The sequence below is a fragment of the Gorilla gorilla genome, chromosome 9 (genome assembly GCF_029281585.2).
Source record: "Gorilla gorilla gorilla isolate KB3781 chromosome 9, NHGRI_mGorGor1-v2.1_pri, whole genome shotgun sequence".
Taxonomy (NCBI): Eukaryota; Metazoa; Chordata; class Mammalia; order Primates; family Hominidae; genus Gorilla; species Gorilla gorilla.
The window spans coordinates 9438492-9457396 of NC_073233.2; the positions used below are offsets into that span (position 1 = coordinate 9438492).

At 43.8% G+C, this 18905-nt stretch overlaps 1 protein-coding gene and 1 non-coding gene across 23 annotated transcripts in view; both read right to left on the reverse strand.

Moving 5' to 3' along the window:
* The window catches only part of NAP1L4 (nucleosome assembly protein 1 like 4), a 48092-nt gene that overhangs the window by 10184 nt on the left and 19003 nt on the right, over positions 1 to 18905 (reverse strand). For 12 of the 22 annotated variants that reach the window (XR_004071782.3, XM_031016048.3, XM_063710890.1 and 9 more), the window contains 7 exons: positions 17537 to 17678; positions 16883 to 16969; positions 15231 to 15362; positions 10096 to 10167; positions 5112 to 5251; positions 3738 to 3883; positions 1085 to 1107 (listed from right to left, as the gene is read on the reverse strand). Coding sequence is in view for 20 of the 22 variants with exons in the window: in XM_031016048.3 (XP_030871908.1) it covers positions 1085 to 1107; positions 3738 to 3883; positions 5112 to 5251; positions 10096 to 10167; positions 15231 to 15362; positions 16883 to 16969; positions 17537 to 17678 (742 nt within the window). In the remaining 2 variants the exon portion in view is untranslated. Of the gene's footprint in view, positions 1 to 1084; positions 1108 to 3737; positions 3884 to 5111; positions 5252 to 10095; positions 10168 to 15230; positions 15363 to 16882; positions 16970 to 17536; positions 17715 to 18905 lie in introns of all 22 variants that reach the window. The other 10 variants (XR_010135427.1, XM_055355174.2, XM_055355176.2 and 7 more) reach the window with 1 other exon arrangement.
* On the reverse strand, positions 9190 to 9312 carry LOC115936383 (small nucleolar RNA SNORA54). The gene has a single exon (XR_004071875.1). It is a non-coding gene; the product is annotated as a small nucleolar RNA SNORA54 (small nucleolar RNA).

Sequence of the window (18905 nt, forward strand, 5' to 3'; positions counted from 1 at the left end):
CCCACGTGTTAACTCATTTTAATGGGATAAAAACATTCACTTCACCACCCTCAGCCAAACCTCAGCCCCTCACTTTTGATTTACTTGACTTAAAACACCAAACTCCTGCACTGCTGGGGGACAGCCACTAGACACTCAAAGCCCCTTTAAAACAACTTTAAGTAGCTTTAAAGAGCTACTGAAGCAAAATGGCAGAGAAAGTGGGAAGTGAGGGCCCTACAGCTCCACAACTTGTCCACAGGTCTCACCCAGAGTAGGCGGTATCAGTCTCACATATGGGAAACAGGCAGTATTAAAGCACTGCACGTTTGCTACTGAAATCAACATATGAAACACATACTTTTACTTAGATGTGTAATGATTTCAAATTAATCCCAGAGTTTTAGGAAACAGAAATGGATTTTTTTATTTTTAAGAGACAGGGTCTTATTCTATCACCCAGGTTGGAGGGCAGTGGTGAAATCACAGCTCACTCCAGCCTCAAGCTCCTGGGCCCCAGCGACCCTGGAACTACACAGTGCACCACCATGTCCAGCTAATTTATTATTTTATCTTTTGAGACGGAGTCTTGCTCTGTCGCCCGATGGAATACGGTGGTGCAATCTCAGCTCACTGCAACCTCCTCCTCTCGGGTTCAAGTGATTCTCCTGCTTGAGGCTCCTGAGTAGCTGAGATTACAGGCGCTGCCACCGTGTCCAACTAATTTTTTTTTTTTTTTTTTGGTATTTTAAGCAGAAACGGGGTTTCACCATGTTGACCAGACTGGTCTTGAACTCCTGACCTCTGGTGATCCACCCACCTTGGCCTCCCAAAGTGCTGGGATTACGGGCGTGAACCACCATGTTCGGCTGGCTTATTTGATTTTAATTTTTTGTGGAGATGGGGTTGTGCTATGTTGCCCAGGCTGGTCTCAAACTCCTGGACTCGTGCAGTCCTCCCACCTCAGCCTCCCAAAGCATTAAGATCACTGGCATACCCAGTCCACACACAGCCAGGACTGGACCTTTTTAAACAAGTAGACAAGTAGACATTCACTCAGGAGAGACTTCAACAGGAAAATAAGACTATTAACAACAAATCTTACCAGTGATTCTCCATCCCCGGATGCTAGGAAAAGAAAAGACAAAACATATTTAAATTACAGTGACAACTCCCAGAATTTTAAAGCCCACACAGGAGGAAGCTGTGCTGGTAGATAAAATGTAACATTTCTCACCTCCAGGTTTAACAGAAATCCCCAAAGCCTTGCATCTCCTCACAGACATCTTTGCAAGCTCCATCTACCACTTCTGAAGCTGGCCTGAGTGCCTCTATGCCCCCCTCCCTTCTCCTCCTCCATCATGTGCCATGGGCTGGCACTCAAGCTTGAGAAGATCATTTTGAGAGAGTTAATATATTACCAGGAGGAATGGCAAACAGCCCCCAGGCTGTGGCCATTGAGTGCATTTGTGCTTTATGGGGAAACTTAACTCATGTCCCGCAGAGCTATACATGATGGTGCAGGAAAGAGAAAGTCCTTAAGCCTTATAAGCTGTGAGTGTTACTAAGGCACTGCAACTCAGCGAGACAGAAACTGCATTTCTGTTTGTTTGGAGAGTGCTGGAATGCCCACCAGGGGCCCCTGTAGAGTGGCGCAATTCCTCAGCGAAAGCTGATGATCAGACGAGCTAAGCACACCAAGACAGACAGGGACTTATAACCACACTCAATGAAGCTGTGCAACGTTCAAATGGTACAAGATCCAACCCCCTGATTTTAGACACATTTACAAGACCCTGACCTTCATCAGGAGTTGAATGTTTACTCTGCTCAGTCTCATACCTGCCTTTTCAATCTTCACTGGGCTCTCCTCTCTGAGTCTCCCTTCCCATTAAGCGACCACAACCCTGGCAGCACTTGCTGTTCGCTGCTGAGACATGAACGTTGGGTGCGTAAACACCACCCACGAGTGAGGCAGAGTTCCCAAGCCTCGGTGTGCCAGCATCACCCAGGGGTTTTAGACATGGGTTAGGAGCATGGCTGGGTGTCTAAATGCTGGAGCAGCATGCTCCCCAGGGCACTCTGGCCCAGGTCATGAATCAGCACTAGGACTCTGAGCACTCAAGACTTCTGGACTGGCTTTGCAGTTTTAAGGACAAAGAAGGAGCTGGACTCACTAGCTAATGCCTCCTTCACTTCACACCACAGGAGTCCATTTTGTGTGTTCCTTCACTACCCCATTACCTATTCCGCAGCCATCCTCAATTTTTTTCAAAGCACTTACCATTTGGTATTATGTGTTTGATTACTTTAAAAGTGGCTTTACTGATGGGATTTACAAACCATTAAAAGGCATACACTCTAAATGTACAACTTTATGACTTTCAGTACGCTAATTTTAGAGCTGTGCAACCATCATACCCTAAAAGTTTTAGAACCTAAAAAAAACACTTAAAAATTCCCTTGAGTCCATTATCAACTCCATTTTTATCCTAAAAATTATTTTTAAATCAGTTTTAAGAAAACTTCCTACACAAAGCGATTCCAGAAATTAAAGCCTCCCTTCTTCACGCTGAATTCAGACAATCTCCAGTATGCCCAACCCAAGTGTCTAAAAGGAACCTCCCAAAAAAAGGAAACGTAATATCTAAATTTACGACTGCTCTCATTCCCCAAACCGTATGTATTTGCATCTTCTAGGTTCAAAGTCTAATTGCAGAAAATAGGCACCACAATTAAAATAATGGACTGAACTCCGAAGGGCAGCTTGATAAATAAGGGTGCTAAGCTCAGACACAAAATCAAAAAATCAACCACTCAGACTGGAGAAGAGATCCGCCCTGTGGCCCCACATACAAACGAACACTCACTGATTATCTGCAGCAGGGGCTGGCGTCTCTTCACTTCAAATTATGTTTTAGTTCATGGAAACTAAAGAGAATATGGATATTTTAACACTGACAAGTCGCTTGACCTTCACATTTTCTCACGATTAGGAAATTATATGAAAAATCCCAAGAAATTTACTCTTAAAATCAATTGGTCAACCTTTACTGGCTCAAAGGTCTCATCTTTATTTTACCATTTAGGAAAATTTAAAAAATAAATAAATAAACAAAAAGAAGCAGCTTCCAAGCTGTGATTCTGCCGATGTTTTTCAAAAATGAAAGTCCCAACTACTTGTGTTTCTTACACTATATAAATTCCAAAAAATTCTATCAAATTATGCATAAAAAATTACAAGAAAAGGGGGACTAAGCAGATGATCCAAAAGCAGCAAAACCAGAACCAGTGTACAGCAGTAACGGGTACCTGCAGAGCAAACCCAGCAGCTCTCCGAGGCTGGGAGTGGTCCCCGGGGGGTGCAAACCAGACACAACAGTGGGGCAGAAATGCCAGCTGGTGGAGAAGGGTGCTCCAGGTGTCCAAGTGAGGAAGCAGCCCAGGTGCAAATACTCGATTCAGTTTTCTTCAAACAGAACTGCAAGTTTTTGCCTGGGCTACAGCCAAGCAGAGTAAAGCTCTTCCCTTTCCTGCAGAAGATGACAATTCTACTCTTACTGTCCTAGCTACCTCTGCCCCCCGCGATAAACTTGCCAGCGCACCAACAGAACAGCCTGCGACACAGCAATGTGCCCCTACTGACCACACTTGCCTGAAAAAAACAGGACTAAAGTCTCTGGGTGTTAGGAATCTATCAGATGACCAAAATTATTTTATACAAGAACATAATGAATATTAACAACCAACAGACTTGCCTTTCAATGGATTGAAGAAGTTGAAAAAGGACTCATTGGGTACTTGTTTCGTAATTGTTCTAACAGTGCCTCGACCCTTATGCTTCTGCTTTTTCTTGATGGTTTTGACAGTAACATTCTTTCCTTTCTTCCAGTCAATAGTACACCTACCAGGACAAGATAGCTGTCATGAACACACAATCCATGAGAAAAATCCATTACAAATGCATGCAGGAAGCAAACCACAGCTCTATGCCAAACCTGGAAAACTAAATAAAACCAATCTGCAAATCAAATACAATGGCCCATGAAGTTCATCTGGAGGTTGGCAAAAAGAGAAACAGCCTGGTCCTCTTTCAACTTGGGTGTGACCACTGGAACTTCAGACTTCTGGAACAATGGTATTATTTTCCCAAGACATTTCATCAGGACTCTGAAATGTATATTCTGTGGCAAAGCCCTGTCAAGTCTGCATGATGCACAAGAACTTGTCCCCGGTTTCCCAAGGAAGGAGGAGTTGCTGCTGTTCAAAGCAGCCAACTGAGCACGACAAGCTGAAAAAAGGAAAGAGGTGGCCACCGGGAATACTGATGGCCAGTGCAGACCACTCCAGCCCCAGGGATGCTGGCGAGGGCTGAGCACAGCACGCTCTCTCTAACACACAATCACCACAGACCCAGGCAACACCTGGCAGATCTCAATACTGCCCGCTTAAGAACATGCTCGGAAAGGCCAGGCCTTTTTGTCACATGATGGCCTGGCCCTGGAAAATCATCTTTCTAAATTACTCCAGCAGGATTTTAATAAAGTCCTGAATTAACAATTACTACTTAGTTCTGGTAAATAAACATAATTGTTTCAAGTCAAGACTAAAACCATTTCTCAGTCAACCCAACCTGGAGAAATTAATTCTAAACCAAATTCTCTCTTTAGTGATTTATAAAGACTGAAATCAGTGAGTCAAACAACAGCTATGCTGCCCCCACCTATTTCCAAAGCAATCAGCTGATCAGTATAGCCCTGGACTCAGACTCATTCATTCAATAAGTATTTATTTGCTGAGGGTAATCCATGAATTCAATTTTAAGAACTTCAATTCATGATGTCTAGAGAACCCAATACTTTCACTAAAATGAAGAAACAGTCATTTTCTATCCCAAAGGCTTGCATGTGCAACCACGTGACTCATTTCCCAGGTTCAGCCGCCATCTCCAAGTTCTGCACTATGAGCATTCCCAAACTGAAAGACTATTGAAATATCCACCTACCAGGCTTTTAGGCTTTTAAGCAGACTCAAGACTGTACTTTATTCCTTACTTCTATCTTACCCATCAAGTTACAAAATTATCTTTTGATTTTGTTTCAGAAAAACAAGGTAGAATGACATTTTCTTACCCGTCACAGTCCACAATCTCAGGACCTTCAAAGGAAAAGGGATCAGCCTTATCTGGTTCTGATTTCATCTTGTAGGTTTTTGTCAGGACTGAGTTGGTAAAGTAGTCGTTGGGTTCAAAGTGGAACTCTAACACAAAAGACTAAAAGTAGAAATTCAGAGTAAGCACCAGTTAAAATAGAAAAATAACGAGGACAGATTGCTTGGAGTACACAACACTTACTAGAAGCTATTTTGGGAAAGCTCAACAGATAGGGCCATGGAACAAGAAAAACTTCTCCACCGCAAAAAAGACCAGCGTGAGGTTAAAAAAACCAATGATGGACTGGCGGGAAATATCTGTTCAGTTCATGAGTAAGGGGCATGTTCCCCCTCCAATGCCTCCTCACCAATAGGCATCAAGCTCTCCTAAGGAATCCTAGCTTCTCTTAGCTGCTCCCAGCCCTTGCTTCCTGGAAGGAGGGAAGGTGACTAGGGGAAAGTAAGGGGTCCAGCAGTCCATCCTCCTCCCGTCCTTTTCCGCTCAGCCTAAGCCCCAGCCCCCACCCTGCTGGGGGAAGCCAGGGTCTCTAATCTGTGCTGTGCAGTGAAAGCAGTGACCCACAGCTTTTCTCCCAGGAGGTGGGTGGGAGAAAAGGACAAATCTCTACAAGGACAGAAAGCTCATCCCTCACTTACAAAGCACGCTACAGACCTGGAAGAGACGTGAGCACACCGGGAAAAAGGATGCAAACATGAACGCAGGCATAGAACAACCAACAGCAGCAACAAGGCATTCATGCTCATGAGTAACAAAACACATGAACACCAAAATGAGATGCCTTTCTTTGGGGCAAAATGTACAAAAATATGTAGACCCAGCCAGGATTTTCGGGTACTGAGCACACTCATATACTATCGACAGATTTTATGAAGGACAATTTGGCAATATCAAAAAAAAATTAAATTAAAAGGCATATTCCCTGACTCAGTAATTCTATTTTGAGGAATTTGTTCTATTTGAGAAAAATATCTGGATGGATGCATCGATATGTGCAAAGACACTGACCTCATCCCTATTTAGAGAAGAAAAACATGGAAGATGCGCTTGGTTGAGTAATTTATAGACAGTTTACAAGACCAGTTCTACGCTCAGACAGCCTGGATTCAAATCCCATCTCTGCCTACACTGCTAGGCAACTCGCGGCAGCTACTCAATGTCTCCGTGCTTTAGTTTCCTCATCTGTACACTGGAAATAACTCTCTCCCTCTCTAGGAGCTGCCTTGATGGTTAATCTGGATCACTTAGAGCCGGGTTTATAGGCAAGGCCGGCTAAATGTTAGCTGTTTCCATTTTCATCGCAATGGTAAAACCATCAACAGAGGGGAAATTAAGAGGACTAAAAAAATATATACAGCAAAAATTTCCTCAAAAAAATTTTATACATTCAAACAAACCGCTTGCACAAAGGAGAAGTGAAAAAACAACTTTCAAAGAAAGGTGGAGGAGGAGGCGGGGCATGAGGGCTTAGGAAGTCAGGATCAGGGAGACAGTCTAGTTGGTTTCTAGAAGGGATGACAGCAGGATCTGGCTAGGAGCTCTCCACTGGCCTTGGCAAGAGCAAAGGAAGGGGGTAGGGCACTGCAGATGAACCACACAAACGAAAGGCCAGTCACCTGCCTGGCAAAAATCACAAGGAAAGGAAGAGGCAGCTACAGGGAATCAGCATCAAATAAAATGCCTATTTCTCTCCCAACCCTCCACGGCTTAAAAAAAAAAAAAAACCAACATAAAGAGGGAAGACAAGTAGCCAACCAATGGAGAGACTGCTATGATTTCAGAACTGTTTAAGGCTGTGACCACAGTGTGGACAACCAACCCAGGGCACGGGGTGGCCCCAATACAACAAATGGTACTATTAGACTTGTGGTCCTTCACCACGTCCTACTCATTTTCTCCCCTCCTTTTTACTTTCTCTTTTAAAGACCAGTTCTCCCTATGTTGCCCAGGCTGGTCTCGAACTCCTAGGGTCAAGCAATCCTCCCACCTTGGCCTCCTAAAGTGCTGGGATTACAGGCATGAGCTACCACACCCAACCTACTTTTCTATAGATAGATTCATATTTCTTCCTATTTTCCTTTTTTCTCTCCCCTCTGCCTTTGTTCAGTCAAGAGTAACCCAAAGACAACTGAAGATGATTCAAGAAACTGTTTAACTGCCCAAATGAAAAGTGGCTTGAAAATAAGACTGCTTCATTCGCACACGCACTACAGCCAGGTAAGCCATAAATATGCTAACCATGCTCAATCTTACAAGCAACTAAAGAAATGCAAAATTAGGCAGGGCCTGAGTGGCTCATGTCTGTAATCCCAACTGAACGACCTCTGGGCCTTCTAAAGCTTCATCTTCTTTGACTGGTAAGTATACTGAACGGAATCTAAACTAAGGAAACCATCAAACATTTAATTTAACACAAATCTGGGTTCAAGTATGCTGATCATAATGCAACAATTTACAATGGGGGAGGTGGTGCATGTAGGGGAATGTCAAACTGTTTTATAGCCAATGGCTGCAGTAACAACTATTCCCCCAGCCAAGCCTGTGTGATGTGGCAGCAGGGTGACACTGTGCACACACCCATGTGGTGTGGCAGGAGCCGTGTGGCACACGTGTGCACTGTGTATCCAGGTAGGCAAGCACTCAAGGGAAGGCAATGAGGCATGCTGCAAAAACACCAGTCAAGACTCATTTTGAAGTTTCACTTAACTTTATAACTTAAAATGCATTAGACGCTTCATAATAATTTTACAAAGGAAAAAGAGTATGGGGAAATTCACTAAGCTGCTGAGATTTACTTTTAGAAGACAGATTTGTATAGTGTTCTTTACACTTGCCTGTATTTTCTACATATGACTTTTATAATAGGGAAGTAAAAAGAAAAAAAAAATTACTGGTCCACAGTCTACCATAACCAGAGCTCTAGTCTATGAGTCACAATGAGATGGAGAAAAATAAGATGACAGGCTAAGAAAGAAAGAAAATTGACCCAGGAAATCATCAAACAGGTGTCCAAAAAGAAAAAAGAGGCCAGGTGTGGTGGCTCACACCTGTAATCCCAGCACTTTGGGAGGCTGAGGCAGATGGATCATGAGGTCAAGAGATTGAGACCATCCTGGCCAACATGGTGAAACCAAGTCTCTACTAAAAATACAAAAATTAGCTGGGCGTGGTGGTGCGCGCCTGTAGTCCCAGCTACTCGGGAGGCTGACGCAGGAGAATCGCTTGAATCCGGGAGGCAGAGGTTGCAGTGAGCCGAGATCATATCACTGCACTCCAGCCTGGTGACAGAGTGAGACTCGGTCTCAAAAAAAAAAAAAAAAAAAAAAAAAGAGAAGAAAAAAGAAAAAAAAGGAAGAAAAGAAAAGGAGAAAAAAGAAAGGAAAAAAAAAGGAACTGACCCAAAAGGGAAAAAAGTTAATTGCATCTGGATGAATCACAGGTAAGGAAGAAGTACAAGGGAAAAACGCACAGAAACTTAAAGCACCACACGCTCACACCACGGGGAAGAGAATGCACACCAATGAGGGCAAACTAGGCAGACGTGCCCAGGCGGCTCCTGGGGGCCCTGTGATAAAGTCTAAACAGAAGTGATGCAAGCCCAGGAAGAAAGACCTGCTATAACCCACATGGGGCAAGGAAGATGGGGTATCCCCTCTGGAGGGCAGTCCCCAGCTGGTGAGCAGGCATCACTCCCAGCTCCCAGGGCCCCACCTAGAGAGGGACACCTGAATGTCACCTTCCATAGTGGAAAACAGACAGGAAAAAGTAGAAGAGACAGATACAGGTACATCCACTGCCCACCCCTGCTGCTGCCCCAGGCATTACTTGCAGCACTTGCAGTGAAGAAATCCCACTCCTAGTGGCCCTCATCCATTACCCCAGGCCCCAGTGCTGAAGAAATCCCACTCCTAGTGGCCCTCATCCATCAGCCCAGGCCCCAGTGCTGAAATGGGGAGGAAGGAAGATACTGGTGACTGGCCCCAGGTCCCCACCACCATCACCCACACCCAAGATCCCTAACCCACAGCCCATCATGCAGCATTTGTCTCCAAGACCTGAAACTGAAAGCCACCAGTCAGTCAGTCATGTGTCGCTGGAAATGCTATCGCACCGGAATGGAACCCATTAGCTACAGCCAGGCTAACGGGTTACGAACAGTGCTCCCTGGGAGAACCAGGCTGGGATGAGACAGTCTGGCAAGGCCATCTGAAGATGAGCATATGGCTCCTCAGATAAAAGTAAGGGCTGACCTAGTCAAGCTTATCTTACCAACTGGCAGGCTGATCCATGCCACTAACATTACTAGTGCAATGATACGCCATAGCAAGCATATTGTAAAGATGTGTTTCAGGACAAATCAAAGAGCAGGAAAACATTTTTCAGTCTTATTTGCGCTTTTTTTTTTAGGGTAAAACCTAGTAGGTTCAGATTTCTGAATAAGTGCTGATCATTATGTGTACATAGCTCCCATCTTTTTAAACGTTAAACATATACATTAGATGCATGCAAACTTCAGAGACACTTGGGAAAAGAATGGTATCATCTCCACCCAACAGAGTAAACAAACTACAAGACTGAGGCCTGGCACAGTGGACAGCACCACTACAGCCCAGGAGTTGCAGCCTGACTCCTGCGTTGGTGCCCACCTGGCAGCAGGGTGTGGGGCATCACATGGTCTGCATCACTGTCAAATCATCCAGCACAGACTCACGACTACAGTGCCAAGCATGACACAGAAAGGCAATGGGATCCCCCATCGAACTCAGGGAGCAAACACACAATGCGGTACTCAGTCTAACTCTTGGAGAGCAGTCTCGCCCAGGGCTGCCCAGCAGATGAGTGGCTGGGTGTGGGTTTTGTGGGTTTCTTGCCCCTGGCTCCAAGTTCTTCCATCTTTGTGGACTGACCCTGTCTCATGCCAACCAGAAGGTCAAGTCAGTACTCACCATAGGCTGTCCAGGGTCAGAAAATTTCACTTTAATATCCTGCAGGTGTTTCAAGATTGGTTCATCATATTCCTAATCAAAAAGAGAAAAAAAATTCCAACAGGCTTTTAAAAAAACAACACATCTCTCCCGAAGAGTCATGGTTGCAGAGGCTCCCAGATGTTGCATAACTAGCCCTATTGGAATTCTGTCCTTGTCAAGTAATAACTACCAGGAAGAAACTCAGACTTATTCACCAACTCCCTGTCATAGAGAAGCGGCACGAAGGTGTCCCCTTTCCCTAGTGTGGAGCAACGGTGGCTGCCACTGCCAGCAAAGGGCAGTGCCACTGACACCCACCTGCCTGCAATACTGGGGCAAGGGCCTTCACTGCTTTCCTGCCACCAGCTGCCACTGCACACAGAGATCAGAAATGCTACCAACCAAGACTGTTGGTCCTCAGCCTCTCTGAGGAGACAGAGCAGAAGCCTGGAAGTCAGAAGAGAAGGCTAGATCGGCTACGGCCTTGGCAGCCAGCTTCCCCACCTGTGGCAATGAAGTTGTGCATGGCTTAACAACGGGGGCACCTCCTGAGAAACACATTGTTAGGCAATTCGGCGTGCGTTCATCAGAGCATATTTACACAAACCTCGATAGTGCAGCCTGCTATCCACTATTGCTCCTACGCTGCAAACCTGAACAGCATGGGACTGTACTGAATACTGGAAGCAGATGGTGATGGTAATTATTTGTGTATCTAAACACAGAGAAGGTACAGTAAGAATATGGTATCATAATCTTACAGGACCGCCATCCTATATGCAGTCTGTTGTGACCAAAATGTGTTATGTGGCTCATGACTGTATCCAAAACTGACAATACACACGGTCACTTCTTTATTTTTTTTGAGACGGAGTCTGGCTCTGTTGCCCAGACTGGAGTGCAATGGTGTGATCTTGGTCACTGCAAGCTCTGCCTCCCGGACTCAGCCTCCCGAGTAGCTGGGACTACAGGCGCCCGCCAACCATGCCCGGCTAATTTTTTGTATTTTTAGTAGAGACGGGGTTTCACCATGTTAGCCAGGATGGTCTCGATCTCCTGACCTTGTGATCCACCCACCTCGGCCTCCCAAAGTGCTGGGACTACAGGCGTGAGCCACCGCGCCCGGCCACACATGGTTACTTCTTTAAGAACACTTACACAGAGCGTGTCTGAGATCCAACTTGCGGGCACCATGGAAGAGTGGGCATCATGGAAGAGCGTACAATTCTTATCTGTGGTCTGTATCATTTTACAAGTGATATTTCTTTAAACTCATTTTGCCAATACCTGTCAGCTTAGAAAGTCCCAGTGAGGAAAGTCAGAAGAGGAGTGGGAAGACCTGAATCCTCAGAAACATGCACTGGCAGCAGGCGCTTCATTTATAACATGGCAGTCACTTCTTTACCCCCAAAGTCTGGGCACTGAATCTCAAAATGTCTTGAAGTTGCGTTGTTTTTCTTAAATCATTTTTTCTCTTTTTTAGTTGTATGTAATAACTGTACTATTTATGGTACACAGTGACATTTTGATGCACGTATACAATGTGTAATAAATCAGGACCATCACTTCAAACATTTATTTTTGAACATTCAAAACCCGTCCTCTAGCTTTCTGAAAATACGCACTAAATTATCGTTAGCCACATTCACCCTACAGTGCTACAACACACCAGAACTTACTCCTCCAATCTAGCAGTCACTCTGTATCTGATAACAGACCTCTCAACAGACCTCTCCCTATTTATCCGCCCCTCTCTCTCCTTCTTAGCCTTTATCAACAATTCTCTGCTTCGGTGAGCTGTTTTTGTAGCTCCCACGAGTGTGAACGTGAGGTATTTCCCCCCTTTCTGTGCCTGATTTTCCGTTGAGTCCTAATTTTCAACTCTTCTGACATAAAACAAAACAAAAACAGCAACAAAAAGATACCTGCAAGTATCTAGACAAAAAGGAACCCAGAGGCAGTTGTGAAATGGGCCACACCTGCATGCGATGTTCAGTCTCCAATGCTGTGCGTGCCACCCACGGAAGCATGCGCTGGCTCTAGATCACCAAGATGAGCACTTCCACCAGCATGCTTTCCAGAGATGGCACTGGGACTTCAAACTCATCCCACTCAAAGACGCAGTGCCCACTCATGTTTTCCCAAACTTCATAAAATAACCATTATGTTCTAATTTCCTCAAGCAGCCATGTACCCTGTGGGTCAAAACTTTAAATGTCCAGGGCAAATATAAGGTAATGCCCCACACTGGCAGACGCTCAGACTCAGGAAGCAAAGGCACAACACTGGAGGCATCGCACTCAGATTGTAAAGCCGCCATCTCAAATTTTCCACTCTACTTGCAGGAATATATTTCAACTATCCCCAAATTTAGAACAAAGGGACTCAGAGTTAATCCATCTTTGGAATTTAATATTTGACCAAAATGAGCTGGGCATAGTGGCGCACACCTACAATCCCAGCTACTCGGGAGGACCCCTTGAGGCCAGGAGACTGAGACAGCAGTGTCCTGACTGTGCCTATGAAAAGCCACTGACCTCTAGGCTGGGCATCATAGCAAGACCATGTCCCTTAAAAATGAAAGGGCTTCTCTCAGAAATGGCAGACTTCAAAACCAGACATTAAAAAACAACCGTTGGCCGGGCACGGTGGCTCACGCCTGTAATCCCAGCACTTTGGGAGGCCAAGGCAGGCGGATGACGAGGTCAGCAGATCGAGACCATCCTGGCTAACACAGTGAAACCCCGTCTCTACTAAAAATAAAAAAATTAGCCAGGCGTGGTGGCGGATGCCTGTAGTCCCAGCTACTCAGGAGGCTGAGGCAGGAGAATGGCGTGAACCCAGGAGGTGGAGCTTACAGTGAGCCAAGATCACGCCACTGCACTCCAGCCTGGGCGACAGAGCGAGACTCCGTTAAAAAAAAAGAAAAGAAAAGAAAAAATTGTTTAAAAAAAAATCAAAATAGAATATGCTACCATTACCTGCTACGAGGTTACAAACAGTACAAATAACATTTCCTCATTCTCTGCATATTAAATGAGTACTCTATCAACCCCTGCATATCTTTTTAAAGCTGTTAAAACAAAAAGCAACAAAAGACACTTCATGGCTGAAATGCTGAAGCACTGACACTAATACAGAGGTGCTGGGAGAATGAGAAGGGACACCCCATTTAAAATGTGGCCAAATGCCTCACTGTGCTCTCAAAACCCAAGGCAGCACTATCCACGGCCAGTGACCCCAATGCCATAACCAGGTGGCCACACGCACAGAAGGGGACACCAAAACTCACTCAAGTCACCTAACTCTAGTTCCCAAACCCTGTTATCACTGCACCCCCAATCCCACGTGAGATGCTCCAACCCTGCAGTGCAAGAATCACCCCAGGGCCCATGAGCCAGACAGCCCCACAGAACCAGAATCCGCACTGCCATGGCCACTCCCCATGCCCCCCGAAGTCTGAGAAGAACGAACTAACAGCTAGTCTTTCCACCTGCTCCCTGCCATGGAGATTTTCAACTCTCAGGGTGCACATTAGAGTTCCTAAAACCACCTCAAAACTCTCAGTGCCATGGTGACAGATGAGGCATTTAGTTTTTGCTATTTAGTTTTCAAAGCTGCTCAGGTGATTGTAATACACAGGGTGAGACTACGGCTCTGGTAGACATTACTTAATTTTTCCAATGAAATTCTGGTGCATGGCATTCTTTTAAAAGTATGATCTAGTCTTCTTAAATTCCACCTTTTCATATGAAAAGGAAGCTCAGATCAGGAAAAACCAAGGCTGTTCTATTTTAGATGCTTTCTGGTCTGGAAGGAGAATAAGAAATACATCATTCTTTCCATCTTTTCTCAAGTTTTGGCTTAGGACACAGGACAAGCACTAAACAAGGGAGGTAGCAGAGGCAGCAATGTGATACATTTGTGAAAACCATTAAGAAACGCAGCTGTAAAATCCTGTGCAAATTACAATATAGCAGTTTGCAACGCACAGTGCCTATGCTCTGTGATGAGAGAAGCACTCTGCCCACACAAGCAGAGCCTGCAGCTGTCCTGAGCGAGTCTGAATGCAGACGTGCTGTTTCTGGGGACGCTGGAGCAATAAAAACTGACAGCAAGTCAGTCAGTGAGACTTAAGGCAAGATTTGTTTCTCTGTTCTAGAAACTTCTATTATAACTCATTTCAGGGAAAACCAAATTTGTTACCTTTTACTTTGTTCACCATTTCACTACAGAAAGTGAAATGTCAAGGCAAGACAAAATCAGAAATGGTGGTTGGGTTTTGTTGTTGTGTTGTTTTTTGTTTTTTTGTTTTTTTTTGAGACAGGGTCTCTGTCACCCACCAGGATGGAGTGCAGCACCATGATCACAGCTCACCACAGCCTCAACCTCCTCGGCTCAGGTGATCCTCCTGCCTCAGCCTCCCAAGTACCTGGGACCACAGACGCACACCACAACGCCCAGCTCACTTCTATTTTTTGTAGAGATGGGATTTCGCCATGCTGCCCAGGCTGGTCTCAAACGATCTGCCTACCTTGACCTCCCAAAGTGCTGGGGCTACAGACATGAGCCACCATGACTGGCCTCTTTTTTTAAAAAAATAGACACTTTTTCAAGAGAAGTGATCAGAAAATATTAGCAACTTGTTCAAAAATTCACTGAGATGTGTGTGTACACACACACACACACACACACACACACACAGCTCATCCCTTCAAAATTCATTCTACTCTGGTCTCCTGCCCTCACCCTTTCCTGCGCACTCACACCACAGTAAGACAGAGATGGGCTCTGGAATCTATTCTTAGGCTTTCCCACAGGCGAGACAACAGACCTTTACAAGAGGTAAAAGGAACTGATTTGAAAGTTTTGGATCAGGCTGAAGTGCCCAGCTTTCCACCAAGAACTGCAAAAGACAGCATGGAAGCCCCACTGTGAATAAACCATTCACTGTGAGATCAGGACTGCTCATCTGAGGTCCTGGTCAGAGAAAGTGCCCTTCCGCCCACTATGAACAACCTTTCAATGCGCAGTTTAGTGCTTAAAAAATGCCATAGATAAGTAATGTTAGAAGACTACCACATAATCTCTCTACAAGATAGAAATGTGCTTACCTGGACTAATTCACTTAGCATATCTACATTTCTAAAGATGGTAAACCAGAACTCTGGAATTCCTTTGGGATTTGGCTCTTCAGCTGTTGCTGCTTCTTTTTCTGTTACGACTACTTTATTTTTCATGTCTCCCTAAAAAAAAAAAAAAAAAGATGCAAAATAGGTAACAAAAATACAAATTTACAAATAATGCAGTGGCTTAACGTAGAATATCATTTCCGAATCCTGTATTATCTCCCATCAAACACCTTTCTTTCAAAGTCTGCACCTCCAAACCACTCACTGGGCCATGCGACACTTTTCAGATGCTTCTGAGGAAAAAGCATTCAAGTCATTACATCCACACGGAATTCCATATGATTTCACATCAAAGGCGAAGAAACTAAAGAGATGACAAAGTGCCACCAATGCTGGGAAAGGCCATCCAGTGCTGGCTCTGTGAGGTGCCATCCTGAGACAATCATCATCACAAATGCAGATGCAAAGACTGTACATCAACCTTAAGGAGATGCAATGCAAATATGCAGAACATCTATCACTGGGCAAAAAAAGTCCAGTGCAAGGATAAATAAGTTCACTTGGACTAATAATCTGACCTCTTGTTAAAATTTGTGGGGTGGTAAGTTGAAGTAAAAAAAAAAAAAATTTGCTGCAGCAGTATCTACAGCAAGAAAGTGCTCAGCAACTTATCCAGCTTTTAAGGAAGTGGCTATAAATGCCGGTTCAGACACCATGCAAGCATCAGAAAGTGACCAGAAAGGCTACATGGCAAAATGAAGGGGAGTCAGGCCCCAGGGAAAAGGTAGACCAAGAGAGGTGAAACACAACACTAAATGGAACTATGGGAAATTCTGAATGCCTTGTCAAATGGGATTGTTATGATGAAATGATATTGAAATGAAAGGCCTTTTAAATCAGCGAAGGCAGATTTCCCTTGAGCTGTTAGAAACTGATTCACAACTGTATTAATCCACAGCCATGGCTTCAATTAGGCCAGGTTCTACATATTTTAAAAGCATCAAAAACACATATGGCTACCAAAATTATCATATACCTCAAAAAAAAAAAAAAACCTGCAAAAAGTTAGTTATAGGATAAAAGTTACTTCTCTCCCAAACATAAAATCAGGCTGACAAAGTTAATCCATGGTACACTGGGAGTTTTCACAGCACTGGAACAGGACCAGTCACTAGAAAAAGGCTGTGAGCAGGTGACTGATGGCCACACCACAACCACCATCCACAACCAATCCACCAGCTGAGCACCTCTCAGGGGGCAAGCTAGTCCACGCCACTGAGCAGGAAGGCACTCCCCCCACAACTCCCCCAATCTTCCAGTGACTGAGAACACAGGGGCATCTCTTCTAGATCTTTGCTTTCTCTGATGTTTTAATCTTTGTTGGTCTGATCCCTTATTTCAATATGCTCCTGTCCACAGATAACTGAGGTGGCACTACATCTTACTCCTATTAACTGACAGTACTGTGTCAGATGCTAGATCCATATCAGAAAGGAATCTAAACCCAACCTAATGATGCAGCAGCATCTACTGTTAGAAGCACATAAGTTTACTAGTCATTAAAAATCATTAAAAAATGCTTATTTTTAACAGTATTAAAACAGAACATGAGTCACATTTTTCTAAAGACTTACAGCCAATTTCTCTTCCTCTTCATTTTCACTGTGCCATTCCGATTCCGCATCTGTTGGTTCAACATCGCCGGTGATAAATTCTCTTCTCTACATAAAAATGAGACCTTATTAGAATTATGTTATTAGCTTACTTAGGAACTCAGGAGTTAAATTTATAAATAATGTCTACAAAAAGACTTTGAAAACTGGATATTTTTATAACTTATTTTAAGATTCTAAATTTTAGGGTTCAAAGAAAAATATTAAATGATTCCCTGGGTAAACCTGGATGTTTCACCTAAAGATGTAAAATAAAGACAGTCCCCGATTTCCAATGGTTCAGCTAAAGATTTTCAACTTCCTGATGGTGCAGAAGCCATCACACTTTGGGCACCAATACTGCCACACTGTGTTCCTCTCTCTGTGTAGGGTTCAATACATTACGTGAGATACTCAGCACTTTATTATAAAATAGGCTTTGTGGAAGATGATTTTGCCTGACTGCAGGCTAATGTAAGCGTTCTGAGCTTGTTTAAGGTAGTCTAGACTAAGCTATGTTTGGCAGGTTAGATGCGTTCTTACCCTAGATGTTGTCAACTTATAATGGGTTTATCGGAACCTAACACCTTCGTAAGTTGAAAACTATCTGTATACTAAATTAACAGAGCTCCCTACCTTGTCAAAGAGAGGCTGGTATAGCGCTGCATACTTTCTTTCCAAGTCATGTACCTCTTCATAGAACTTGGCTTCTATGTGAGCACATCTCACCTGAAGTTGTTTCAATGCATTAATTCTTCTTTTTACTGCTTTAGGTAAACTAAAAAAGGGAGTAAGAAATACAACATCCTCATGCCTGCAAAATAAAGCAGCATGCTTTTCAATTTTATTAAAATAAATTTAGGTTAACATGGAATCAACATCCTTACTATGAACAAGACCTCTTAAAAATTAAGAAAAGGACAAATACCCCAATAGGAAAAAAAGGATACAGGAGGAAGCAGAAAAAATAATTCACAAAAGAAAAAACACAAATTGTCAAACATGAAGAAAGATTCAATTTCATAAAATATCCAAAAGAATGCAAACATTTAAGAACACTCATCTTTTCCTTACCAAATTGGCAATTAAAAACCAAAACAAAACACCTAGGTTTTACGAGGCTAAGGGCCAAGAAGCCCTCTAACTGACTCATCTTTCTGAAGGGCAGAAATATTGAAAATGTTCTTTGGACCCAGTAATTCTATTTCTAAGAATTTATCCTTAAGGCTGGGCGCAGTGGCTCATGCCTGTAATCCCACCACTCTGGGAGGCCAAGGTAAGATTGCTTGAGGGCAGGACTCCAAGACCAGCCTGAGAAATACAGCAAGACCTCTCTCTACAAACAATTTTTAAAAATTAGCCAGGCATGATGGTGTGCGCCTGTAGTCCCAGCTACTCAGGAGGCTGAGGTGGGAGGATCACTTGAGTCTGCGAGGTCAAGGCAGCAGGGAGCTATGATTTTGCTACTGCACTCCAGCCTGGGAAACAGAGCAAGACCCTATCTTACCAAAAGGAAAAAAAAAAAAATTTATCCTAATCAAGTATTTATGCTGGAGTGTCCGTCGATAGATCTGTACAAGTGAAAAACTGGACAATGCAAGTGCAACAGCATTCAAATATGACCTATTCATAATCACACTGTCCAGGAATATTTAGTGCCACGTGGGAGTCCACACTTGTTAACACACTGGAGGAAAAAATCTGAGAAACACAGACCACAGGCAACACAACTTTGTCCTGGAGAGTCAGGTCAACTATGAGTTTGCCTTTCAATTCTGTTCTATGTTTTAAAAAATAGTTGGTATGTGTAACTTTTATAAATCAGAAGAAAAATCCTTGTTTAACCCATCAAAACTATTTGTTTAAAACGAAGTCCCTGGTCACAATCATGTGGACTGAAGAGCAGATTCCTGGCTCATCATAGACCCAAATAATCTATCTGGGGCAGGGCCCTGGGTCCTGCATCTTGAATACTCATTCACACAATCAGAGTCTTCAAGTCTAA